The sequence below is a fragment of the Podarcis erhardii genome, assembly GCF_964252035.2.
Source record: "Podarcis erhardii genome assembly, chromosome: 6".
Classification (NCBI taxonomy): Eukaryota; Metazoa; Chordata; class Lepidosauria; order Squamata; family Lacertidae; genus Podarcis; species Podarcis erhardii.
Window position 1 is genome coordinate 79,176,558 of NC_138510.1, and position 13,138 is coordinate 79,189,695.

A 13,138-nucleotide genomic window follows, 5' to 3' on the forward strand; every position below is an offset into this window, starting at 1 on the left:
GGCTTTCACCTCTGGAAGCTAAGGCCCGAAAAAGACCCAATATGGAGGCCAAATGGCCAAAATATTGGGAAATATTAGAAAAAGATGGAGACAATTGGAAATTGCAGAGTTTGGAGAAAATGAAGGATAAGGTGCGAGACTGGTTACATTACGCTCAGATTAAAGAAGTTTTTAAAAATGACAAAAAGTTAGGGTTCCAGGTGGAGAAATCGAAGTTAGAAACAGAATTGTTAGAACCAAAGACTAAGGTACTATCTAGAATGTATAACTTGCTGTTAAAATGGAATACACAAGATGAAATGGTTAAATAGGCTATGATAAAGTGGGCACAGGACATTGGGCATAACATTATGTTTGAGGATTGGGAAAGGTTGTGGACCACTGGGTTGAACTTCACCGCATGTAATGCTCTGAAGGAAAATGTAATGAAAATGATATATAGATGGTACATGACCCCAGTTAAACTTGCCAAAATATACCATTCGTCTGATAATAAATGTTGGAAATGTAAAGAAAATGAAGGAACATTCTTTCACCTCTGGTGGACATGCCCTAGGGTGAAGGCCTTCTGGGAAATGATATATAATGAGCTGAAAAAGGTATTTAAGTATACCTTCACCAAGAAACCAGAGGCCTTCCTTCTGGGTATGGTCGGCCAGAAGGTGTTAAAGAAGGACCGAACATTCTTTATGTATGCAACAACGGCAGCAAGGATACTCATCGCAAAAAACTGGAAAACTCAAGATCTACCCACACTGGAAGAGTGGCAGATGCAGCTGATGGACTATATGCAACTGGCTGAGATGACTGGCAGAATCCGAGACCTGGGAGAAGAGAAAATGGAGGAAGACTGGAAGAAATTTAAGATGTATCTACAAAAACATTGTAATTTGGTTGAATGTTAAGAAGGATGCTAGATTATAAAAAATTGGCCACCACTAAATTAGATTTAAATTTGATGATAAGTGAGATTAAAGAAAATATATATATATATATATATATATTTTGGAAGAATTGCTAGATTATATTTGAATGAGTGGATATGAGATTGTAAACAAGTTGATAATTTGTTTGGAAAAAAACTTTTAATGATGTAAATGGGAGCGGGAGACGTGAGGGAGTCCAAAGAAGTGATGAAACTATGTTTGTGACAGAAGTAAGATTGTTTATTATTTGTGCATTTATATTTAAAAACTTTAATAAATATTTATAAAAAAAAAATACAATGCTTTTTAAAATAAATCTTAAATTTCTTCCAATCTTCTTCAACCTTCTCTTCTCCCACAATTTCTGTTCTCATCCTGAAGCAAAGTTCTTAACCTGAAGCACTATTTCTGGGTTAGCGGAGACTGTAACCTGAAGCGTCTGTAACCTGAAGCGTATGTAACCTGAGGTAGCACTGTATTATAAAGACAAAATGTTTTAAACAAACAAACAAACAAACAAACAGCCTCCATATCTATCCAATTTAATGACCACTTCGTGTTTTATGAAGGTGCTTTGACCCATGAGAATTTTTACTACATTGTATGCGCTTGTCAACCTTTAAAGGTTTGGAAAGACACTTCACTGTGATTGCCTCATTTTCCTCATTCCAATTTAACATTTCTCATGTTTCGGATCGTAACATGAAAGCAATCCTGAGCGCCAGAATGTTAAAGCTACACCCTCTCCCTGCACCCTGCAAAAAGAAATCCAGTGAACTAATTCTGCCAACAGAGTTAAAATTCACATTTAATTGAAACGACAGCTCTATCCTAACAATTCCATCACGTTCATTTCCGACGGTTTGCATCTGTGCAAGAGAAAACAGGTTAGACACCTAAATGCTCTTCCTTTCTTTATTTTTTAAAAAAGAATCAGTATCACTGCTATTTCTTATCTGCTGTTGCAGTGGCTCCTTTTGAAAATTAAAGCCCTTGATGAGAAACATGAATCAAGTTCAAATAATAAAACTGGGTATGTTTCACAAGGCCTGCTCCAACTATCAGTGATGCAATTTCCTTGCTGAAATTCAGGAACGTGGACGCATGAAGTGATTTATATATAAAAATAATTGAAATAAAAATGGGCAAAACTTTATTCTACTTACGGGAGGGCCATCAGCACCAGCAAGTCCTGCAAGGCCAGGCTTGCCCGGAGGTCCCTGGAGAGAGATGAAAACACATTTTTGAGAAGGCAATCAACAGATAAGGCATCTCAGGCTTCAAATGTCTGAAAGCCAAAGGATGACTTATGAATGAAGCAGAAATGTGATCTGTAAGCAGGAAATGAGATAATACTCCAAAATTCAAACCGAGCAAAATGCAATCTGGATGCGCCACAAGTAAAAGCAACCTTATTACATTTACTTTTATTTATTTATTCCAGAATTTGTATCCCACTCTTCTTTCCCAAATGGAAACGTTGAAACATTGGTAAATGTCAGTGTTCACGTGCGAGTGCTAACAACCCCAAATACATTTCTGTGACTGTCTCAAAGCAGACATATATATCCAGTCTTTAGAAACCTATCAGTGAATACAGAATATTTCATGTGTTTTTGTGTTCTTTCTGTGTCAGTTTGTTTGTGGGATGAGCAGGAATTCCCTTTGCCAAATGTAGCAGATACATCAAAGTGACTAACATTTAGTCTGAAAAACCATGCACATAAAATCTACAAATACTTAAGATAACGGGGGGCTGGGGGATAGTTGGGAAGCCTGAGAAAAATGCCATTCTGGTAAAAAAATCATTTGCATCTGTCTGTGAAATGAATACAGCAAAGGGAATCGAAAGACCTCACTGATAAGGACATTCATCATCAACAACAATAGCAACATCTGTGCATGCAGATCTTAATCTGTGGGAATACAGTGTAAGGGTGTATATATTTGCAATTGTGGATTACTTCAGTGACTCTGAAGTGAAAAGAAAGTAGAGTCTGGTCCACAAAGTTTGGGCTATAATATATTTGGTAGTCTTTAAGGTGCCACAAGACTACAGTGGTACCTCGAGTTAAGTACTTAATTCGTTCCGGAGGTCCATACTTAACCTGAAACTGTTCTTAACCTGAAGCACCACTTTAGCTAATGGGGCCTCCTGCTGCCGCCACGCCGCTGGAGCACGATTTCTGTTCTCATCCTGAAGCAAAGTTCTTAACCTGAAGCACTATTTCTGGGTTAGCGGAGTCTGTAACCTGAAGTGTATGTAACCCGAGGTACCACTGTATTTGCTTTTGGAGTTGACCAAAGATGATGTACACCTAGCAATGCCTACAAATAAATGTGAGAGGATCGAAGAGTAATAGTCTAGCCAACTGATTAGATCTAAAGATGTCCATGTTCTTGATTTGGTACATGCTGGCAGTGCCTTTACGTTGGAGATCAGGTGCCCTTTTAAACTCATTTAGGAAAGAAGAGAGAAAGAGCTGTTCTGCTCAAAGAGCCAGGTGAATTTTAACATGGTGAGCTAGGGAGCTCAGGGATGGCTGTCTACTGTCTATGGGTTTGATTTGCCCTTCAATGTAGAAAAGAAACCTTATTCCGTGGGCCATTTGTAATTATCACAAGACGGAATGTAACTTTTGGAAATCAAATGTTCCCCCATACAGAGTGCCTGGCAAGAGCATGCATGCTAATAAAACTCCCCTCAGGAGACAGAGGAAAATGGTCCTTGAAATTAAAATGAGTGAATACATGAATGAAGGAATGCAGGTGCAAAAGACTGAAAGTGTAATCCTGGGGATATCTACTCAGAAGTGGGTCCCCTCTCAGCACAATGGGGATTAATCCTCAGCAAGCAGCAATAAGGCTGCAGTCAGAATTAAGTATGTGCCTAGAAAATACTCTCAACTCCAAAATTTCCATCTGCGTTGTAAGAGAGAGTAACAGGAAAAGTGGAGATGCAATGGTTAGAGAAGTCCCTTCCAATTCTGCCCCCAAATTCTTATTAGAAAAAGACTCACTAAAACACAAGTCCCTTAAGTCTTTAAAAAAAATCAGGAGACCCAATTAAAATTAGTAACCATTAAGCAGCCGAGAAGAAGAAATGTATGCTGGATGACAATATTTTCGGCTACCTAATATTCTGCCATGTGTCCTTTCAAGTTTTCTCTTCTGCAGTAAGTTACAAAAGCCAACAGGCTCTCTAATAATTTTTTTTTTCTGCTCACACGTTCATTTTGTAAAAATATTCACTTCCGGGTTGGCGCCATCGCCGAATGGCGGACTCCCTCCGAGCTCCGGAGGGAGCCTGCTCGGCAGGGGCTGGGTCCTACCGCGCCGGCGACCGGGGACCCTCAAAAACCATGGGCGCTGACACCCATGGACATGGTGACTCGGCTGGCACCTTTTGCGCCCCCCCGACCCGCGAAGGAGCCTTTTTAAAGGCTGCGGAACGGGTGACCGGGGGGTGGTGCTTTGAGTCCTCCGCTTCCCCTGCCGAGCGAAGCCGCAGGCCATTCGACGGAGAGCGCTGACTTCTTCTATTGAAAATTTGGACTTAAAAGAATAACCCGTGAGTAATTGGAACCTGGACTAAAAAGGGGGATAATTTTTTAAAAAAAATTCGGAGCGAGCGGGGGAGGCGCAAAAAGGAAGTCAGCCCCCCCCCCGTCGTAGAGGAGTTAAAGTAAAGGATTTGACAACTAAGATCGAGCGCAACCCTATTTTGACAAGGTTACTAACTTCACGATGGAAAATTATAAGACTGAGCTGGAGGAGAAAAGTGGAATTGAATTAAAAAGCAACCCCCCCCCCCCCGGAATCCTGGGAGTGATTTGTGAGAGCGCCGGGAGAAGAGAAAGAGAGGTTTTGACAGCTGTCAAAGAGCTGTCAAAGCGGAAGAACAAAAATGAGAACTTTGTTACGAGGACTTTGCCGGTTACATTTGTTATAAATTGGATACAAATTGCTTAAAACAAGGAATAACAAGTTATTTTGACTGGTGGGCGTGATCTGGAAGGGAACTGAGTTATTGCAATCCACCTAGAGGAGCTGAGGGATATTACAAGTATTGTTGGCTTGGAACTTGAATAGAACTTTTTATCTCCTGGGAAACTGCAGGAATGGAACACTATTTTGTCTACAGAGGTCTACACACTAAAGGAGACAATAGATTTATCTATTGAAGAATGGAAGGGACTTGGCATAATGTTTTGTTCCTGAATAACAGAGCCTCTGCAGAGGAATTAGCAGCTTTTGGAATTAGAACATTTGTGCAGGAGAGCAGGGAAAAAAAAAAAAGGAGGAGAGGGATTAACAAGAACAACAAGAACAACAAGAATTGGATAAAGTTGGAAGTGGGAACATTTGGGACATCCAGATTTGAAAAGTCTAAGAAATAAAATTGGAGTTTTTACTCCTAAATATAAAAATCTGGATGGAAAAAATGGGCCTTTTTGAGATAGACTCCTTCCAAGATTGGACATTCGAAATTAAAGATGACTGGTAAAGGACTATGGCCTAGATAGATGTGGGAGCTCCAGGAAGACATCAGACGTTGATGAACATTGGGAACGCAACCGGGAAAGGGGGGAGGGAAATTTGGAATCCAAAGGGCGTAAAATTATATTTGATTATCTTAATTATATTTTTACAATTTTATTTTAATTAATTCTATTTGATTATTTTAATCTGTATTGTATATTAAAGGAGGGAACGCGCGTAAGGGAACAGGTCGATTTTAGGGGATGGGAAAATATTTTTAAAACTGGGCTAATGATAATAAGTTCAAAATCTGGGATAAGAATTTGCTGAATTCATTTGTAAGAATTGGAATACAAGAGGGGGAGGGGAGGGGAAGTCCTGGAAAGATGCTACTGAAAATAAGATTTTAAATTGGGATGTTTTGTTCTTTTTATTTTTTTGTAATTGGAAATTTCTAATAAATATTATTAAAAAAAAAAAAAAATTTTGTAAAAATATTCAGAACTGCCATAGCAGAGATGCTAAAGCTAGAATGATATTATGACTTCTTGAAGGAGCGTCTCCACCCCCATCGTTCTGCCCGGACGCTGAGGTCCAGCGCCGAGGGCCTTCTGGCAGTTCCCTCACTGCGAGAAGCAGAGTTACAGGGAAGCAGGCAGAGGGCCTTCTCGGTAGTGGTGCCCGCCCTGTGGAACACCCTCCCATCAGATGTCAAGGAAATAGAAGACATCTGAAGGCAACCCTGTTTTGGGAAGTTTTTAATGACTGATGCTTTAATGTATTTTTAATCTTCTGTGGGAAGTGGCCCAGAGAGGCTGGGGAAACCCAGCCAGATGGGTGGGGTATGTATGTATAAATCATTGTTGTTGTTGTTGTTGTTGTTGTTGTTGTTGTTGTTGTTGTTGTTGTTATATGCAGCAGTGGAAAAGAGCGTTCTCCATCTCTTTCTCCCTTGCTGATGCTGAAAGTCAAGCAAAATGTGTGATGCAAGGCCCTATTCTGCTTCACTGGCTGCCCCTTGTAAGAGCAAGAAGATGTGACCCAGCCTTGTGTATCACCCTACTCATAAGCCCAGCATCAGAGCTCAGCATCTTGGGCTCCTGTTGAGGCTCATGCCCTAGAAAGGCCTCCACTGTTGATCTCCAGAGCCTCCTCCTTGTCCTTGCTGTTGCTCCTCATTCAGGTGTTTGGCCCTGTCAGGTGCATTAGGTGAACGTTGGCCAATGGTGCACATGCCAGGTTCATATATTCAAGCACCACGCAGTGACAGGGGAGGAGTTTCCTTAGGCCTTGCTGTGTGGTGACAGTGTGTGGCTGGCAACTGGCTCAGGAAACGGGAGAGTTGAAATCCTCTCATCAATGCACCTCACCACCCAGACCTCATTGGCTTTGGATAATTTGACTGAATTATTGTGATTGGCAGATTCCATATTTGCTATATTTTAATAAATATATCCTATCACCCATCTTTCTTGTACTGACTCTTCTTGAGTGTGTTGACAAAGAACAGTCATGTTACTGAAATAAGGCAAGGAAAATGTGGATATTAGATAAAAATTGGTTAGTATTATGATCCCCAAAGTCTCTAGGCTAGTGCCTAATGCATCACTTAACTTAGTTTAAAAATAACTGTGTGATTTTCTGAGGTCTGAAAAGCTTGTCTAGCAGTTTGGCTTCATGAGTAGATTGTTGCATATTAGTATGAATATTTCTTGTAGAAATGTTAAGAAAAATGATGAAAATATGAATTATATTTACTCATATTACGCTTGATGTAGGCAACCTCTTGGCTTTTTTCCTATCATGTCGTTTACAACCTGTTGCTTCCACTTAGCTAAGAGTTTTTGAATCTGCATCTCCCAACATGACTAGATACCTGCTCATCTACATTTCATCCGCTTTATTCTTATCTCCAGAAAAGTAAAGACCTTTAAGTAAACTAGGAGGAAGGAACTTGTTTAAGCTAGTCTTGCTAAAATTGCTTGCTAGTACAACAATATGTATAGGTAGTGGAAATATTTTTGGAGTGTCAAACCAATTCTATTGAAGGTCATGGGTGGGGAATTCATACCTAACCTAAAGTCATATATTTTGTTTTAAATGTTAGTGAAAACTCATTGTTTAGGAAATGATGGCATACAGATAAACTTGACACCAAAACATTATTTTAGAAGGATGATCCAATACATTTTTTAAGAAAATTAGAGATTATTCCTAGTCTGTATAAATTTGAAGGTACTACAGCCAGTTTAGAGAAAAATTCAGGAAGCTTTTGACAACTTAGCCAGTCATATCATCTTCTCTTAACATTTGGGAGAGATTGTGGTTAAGACTTTGCAACAAACCAAAGGCTTGCTCCTTCAGAATTCTTAGAAAGCTTTTGAAATGTGTTTTCTGAGATGTGAGGGACAGGTTTCAACCCTTCCCCATGCTGAATATCCCCAGGGTGAATATCCCCAGGGTGGTATCTAAGTTGTAATCAGTGGACTTAGCCATGATACCACCCCACATTATTTATAAATGAGTTATGAGACCTTATAGGGAGAGCAGCCACATTCAAGACAACAGTGGTACCTGGGTTGTCAAACCTAACCCATCCCAGGAGTCCGTTCGACTCCCAGAACTGTTTAAAAACCAAGGGGCGGCTTCTGAAGGAGCGTCGGAAGTTCAGCTTCCGAAAAACGTTCGCAAACTGAACACTTCCAGATTTGCGGCATTTGGGAGCCGATTTGTTCGGTTAGTAAGCCGTTCGAGATCCAAGGTATGATTATACTCACAATTCCTATTTGACACCCATACTAGTACCCCCACACATGTACATAACCAAGGATAGTTACCCAAATTCAGTGGAGACTCTTCAATGGGGTGGTACTTACTTTTTCACCAGGAACGCCAATTGGGCCTTGTGGACCTGGAAGCCCCTATTAAAAAAGAACACAGAGCATAAGGAATCAAAGGCAACAACTGGCATATTTTGCCAATTTAGATGATTCATTAGGGTTCTTTTCAACAAGTCCCCTCTAAAGAAAAAAGAACGAGAGGGTGCAGAAGTTGTTTTGAGAACGTTTACACTGGTAATGAACGGTGTAATATGATCCCGTTCAGAACCTTCTTGAAAGGTGTGTCTGTTCTTGTTGGCATTCAGGAAGCTCTGAATGAGCCTCCTCTCTCTCTCTCTCTCTCTCTCTCTCTCTCTCTCTCTCTCTCTCTCTCCAAAGGATGAAGAGAGAAGTGTGTGCAAGTTCATTGTATGGTATTTTCAAGGTAGTTTATGAAAGCTCACAAGCAAGAATAAGCTCCCTGTGGCGGGGAAATATACACCCTTCTTGCTCTGTATGTTAACCTTTTGTTTTGTTTTTAAAAAGTTTGCAGATTATGGGTTGCTGAGCACTTACTTGTGGACCTGTGATTCCTTGTTGGCCAGGGGGTCCTGGTTCACCTTGAGGACCCTATTGTGTAAGAAGTACAGAGAGATAATATGAATTATGGGTAGAAACCTTTTTGATGCCATTGTAATTCCACCACCACTTGATAAACTAGTGCATTTTGACCTTTTGTATTTTCCCTGATGACAACTAGAAAAAAGCATTAATGATCAGTCAATAATTCCATGTTCTCACTTGTACCCCCCGATAAATTCAATGAAGCCTCAAAGAGGAACCTCTAAAGACTTATACAGAGGACAAAATTAACTTTTTAGCCTGCTATACTCAAGGAATACAGAATTAGGTTTAGAATACTTAAGATGCTAATGTGAGAACAAAGGACAATAAATCCAGAAATGTTAATTTAATTGGTATTGTTTTATGTTTATTTATATTTCCTTGAATATATAACCGTACAAACTGTACACTGCCATGTTATCGTGTATAAAGTAGTGGTATAGAAATACTTATTTAAAAAATGTTAACTTAAAAATACAGTACACATGGAAAGGAGTAGACTGAAGGTGACTTTTTGGGGGGAGACGGGGACTCCCGACTCTTCTGAACGGAATAGTATGTGGCATGGGGACCTAAAGGAGGAGGAGCGATGACCAAAAATGGCACACACAACTTCCATGAGTGGGAGTGGGATCCAACCCAATTTAGTTAGTTAGTTATTGCCATGTCCCTTTTAAAAATTTATTGCTGTCCCTCTCCCAATAATAGATAGATATAGATAGATAGATAGATAGATAGATAGATAGATGACAGATAGATGATAGAATAGATGATAGATAGATAGATAGATAGATAATAAATAGATAGATAGATGACAGATAGATGATAGAATAGATGATAGATAGATAGATAGATAGATAGATAGATAGATAGATAGATAGATAGATTATAGAGATAGATGATAGATAGATAGATAGATAGATGATAGATAGATAGATAGATAGATAGATAGATAGATAGATAGATAGATAGATGATATAGATAGATATAGATCTACGTACCAAGTTTCCCTTTGGTCCTTGTGGGCCATCAATACCTGAGATTCCCTATATGAAAGAAGAGAGCAAAACCAATACTTGTCACTGCCACATTTGTGGGGAAATTTGAAATGTAATCTACTGCATTTCTTTATGAACGACATACGGGCTGTCCTGGAGGGCCGGGTGTTCCTCTTGGTCCCAGCAACCCTCGTGGACCCTGTGGAAGGAAAACTGTAACTTAGTCTTTAGTTCACAAAGCAGATGGAAATAAAATATGGCAGAAAGAGGTCTCCAGAAAGGCCATTGACAGAAAATGGTACGTTGTTTCATCCCGCCAGTTCTTGAGCGAAATCAGAGTTCAGCTCACCTCTCCTTCCTGTCTCCCACAGCAGAAAGACAGAACTTGGAATGGGAAAGAAGCAACCTGTTTCATCCCAGGTAGTATTCGGTCTTGGTAGCCCATTCCCCCTGATTCCCCCCTTTTGGGACAATGTGCAAATGGCACAGGTGAAACAGGATGGTGCCCTAGTGCCCCACAGGGAGTTGTAATTTGGCTTCCCTTCATTTGGCGTACCTGAGGGCTTGGTAACCTGTGGCCCTCCAACCTGTGGGACTCCAACTCCCATCAGCCCCAGACAGCATGGCCAATGGTCCAAACAGCATCTACAGGGCCACAGGTCCCCAGCCCTGATGTACATTGACAACAAACTGAATGTTTAAAATGATAGCCTTTTCAAGCTTTGTTTTCATTTCCCATCCATGTTTTGAGAGCCAATTCCATTTCTAACTGGAATGATAGCTAATAATGGCGCTTAAGTGACCTGGGAGATACCTTTTCAAAGACAAATTGGGCAACTTCCATTGAAATTCAAGGGGATAAAAGAATGTATGTTTCTGATCCATGAGCACTAAGGCTGACTTTTTTTTTCTGGAGTCCATCTCTGCTCAACCTTGGCCTATGATGCTCTGGCGATTATTTTCTTTTTCTAGTGGAAGTTACATGCAGAATGTTACATCATCCATAAATTGCCCCACATGATAAAAATCTTAACAATGGAAGGACTTAAATTTATACACAGGTACACTGGAAACTCCAGAATCAGGACAAATGAGTGTTTTGTTGGTAGTGAAGCAAAAATGTCACTGTCCGTAGAACAATGTTTACAGACAAAGGCAGTTGCGGGCTGTATTTATCCCTGGGGTATATTTCATTTAGAAATGGTCTTCAAAGCAGAGAATAGCTTTACAGGGACCAATAGATTAACAAAAGAGAACTTCCTGCAAACTACACATGGCAAGTACTAAACAATAAGAAAGCTTTGCTTACAGCTTCACCTGGGAGACCTCTTGGTCCAACTTCGCCATCTTCTCCCTGTTGTTATTAGAACAAAATCAAAGGCTCAGTGTGTGGAATAAACACTTTCTTTAAATTTTACTGTGCATGTTAAAAGAATTAGAGAGCAAAAACCATGAGCAACATACTCTCATTCCATCTTCTCCGGGAGAACCAGGAGATCCTTGTGGCCCACGATCTCCCTAGAGATAAGAGAAACCATGTTACAGTCACACTTATTGATTATTACTATTATTTATTTATTTATTTATTTGTACCCCGCCTTTTCCCCTGACAGGACTCAAGGCAGTTTACAGTTGGAAATCAGAACTGTGAAAAACATAGAAAAGCAAAAATTAAAAAAGCAATTGAGCATGGATAGAATTAAAGCTGCACGCACATATAAAATATATTAAAACCACACCAATAATTGCAAATAAAAACAGCACAGCACTAGCCCTTTCAGGCAAAGCAGTCAGTGTTGTTATATTTACTTGTGGGAAAGCTATGGTGGTCTGCTGATGCGTATATAATAGGAAAGTGGGCTCCATGCAAACACTGGAGTTTCACACCAACATGACATGACACACCTGCACTGAACAGATACTAATTTCTATATCGCTCTTCACAGAAGCTTCCATTCAAGACTGGGATTTTAAATGTTGGCCCCAATCCAGCATGGAGCTAGCCCATTGAAATAAGTGGGCTGAAAGATTCCTAACTCCGCTCTTGATTGTGGCTTCTGCAAATTTGCTATCGACAAAGGAGAATATTGAAAAGACTGCATAATCTTGCCCTGTTTGCTGGCTGTTTTCATGGGTAGCCAGAAATGTGAGAAATGTTCTGTATGAGAAGCATTTTCCTGGATACATTAAAGCTGATTTACATATAGAGACCCATCACTTGAGCCCTTTTGGGGTATTAAAAACAACAGGTGTGGGGTTGGATAAAGTGTAGGGGTCCCATCCCCAACTTCCTAATGTTCACCCCAACATTTCCATGTTGAAATCTCCTCATAATTTGAAAGCTGAGCAATTTGGGCTTCCACTCACAAGAAGGATACTAAGAGTGGTCTGCCAATCGCATTAAGAATCTGCCTTCAGACCTTCTGCTCAATGTGCAAATACTGGGGGGGGGGGAACTAACAAGTGTGAGCCTGTTCTTCCCTCAACACAGACAAATGCCTGGATATAGCTTTGGTGACTGCAACATCAAATGATGGCCTGCACTTTTGAATGACCAATCACAAACTTGACTCTGCAAATAGAAGTTTCAGCTTCACCTGACATCATCTGATTCAAACACAATGTTGTGCTGGCAAGGTGTTGCAAGTCTTCTTCCTGTGTTGAAGACCAGATGAGAAGGTCATCCAGGTAAAGATAGATATGGATGCCCGGGAGGCTAAGGTGAACCTCCAGGGCAATCATGATATTGGTCAATAGCTGAGGTGAGGCCAGGTCAAATGGGAGGGCCTTGTATTGAAAGTAGTCGTGTCCTACTTCAAATCTGATATATTTGCACTGGGTGGGAATATGGAGAGTTGTGTCCTGGAGGCTGAAGGATGTGAGGAAGTCATTGTGGTGAACCACCTCCCTGACAAAGGGAGGAGACTCTGTCCTGAACTTTTTGTCAACTACCCACTGACTCGGGAATTTGAGGTCCAGGACTGCTCTCCAGGAATGCCGTTCCTTCTTCAGCACCACAAATAATATAGAGTATTATTTGCCATAGAAAGACTCTTCAGTTTGGTGGCTGCCATGTTGAGCAGGGGTTGGACGCACTCCCACTGTCAAGGTGATGTCTGCTCTTTGCAATAAACACCCTCTGCTCACTCAGAGAGATATTTACAGCTCTTTATTTGCACATGTACAAACAGCTACAGTTCCAAATCATGCCTCTGAATCCGACGAGTCAGATTCGGGGAGTGGCTTCCTTTGGTTCCTTCTCCAACACAGCAGGCGTGGGAATCTCTTG

The 13,138-nt window shown here is 40.5% G+C and overlaps 1 protein-coding gene across 4 annotated transcripts in view; it reads right to left on the reverse strand.

Annotated features, from left to right (window-relative positions):
* Positions 1–13,138, reverse strand: part of COL11A1 (collagen type XI alpha 1 chain) — a 262,353-nt gene that overhangs the window by 118,854 nt on the left and 130,361 nt on the right. For all 4 annotated transcript variants that reach the window (XM_081865627.1, XM_081865625.1, XM_081865626.1 and 1 more), the window contains 7 exons: positions 11,314–11,367; positions 11,159–11,203; positions 9,995–10,048; positions 9,853–9,897; positions 8,804–8,857; positions 8,285–8,329; positions 2,093–2,146 (listed from right to left, as the gene is read on the reverse strand). In XM_081865627.1, coding sequence (XP_081721753.1) covers positions 2,093–2,146; positions 8,285–8,329; positions 8,804–8,857; positions 9,853–9,897; positions 9,995–10,048; positions 11,159–11,203; positions 11,314–11,367 — 351 coding nt within the window. The remainder of the gene's footprint in view (positions 1–2,092; positions 2,147–8,284; positions 8,330–8,803; positions 8,858–9,852; positions 9,898–9,994; positions 10,049–11,158; positions 11,204–11,313; positions 11,368–13,138) is intronic.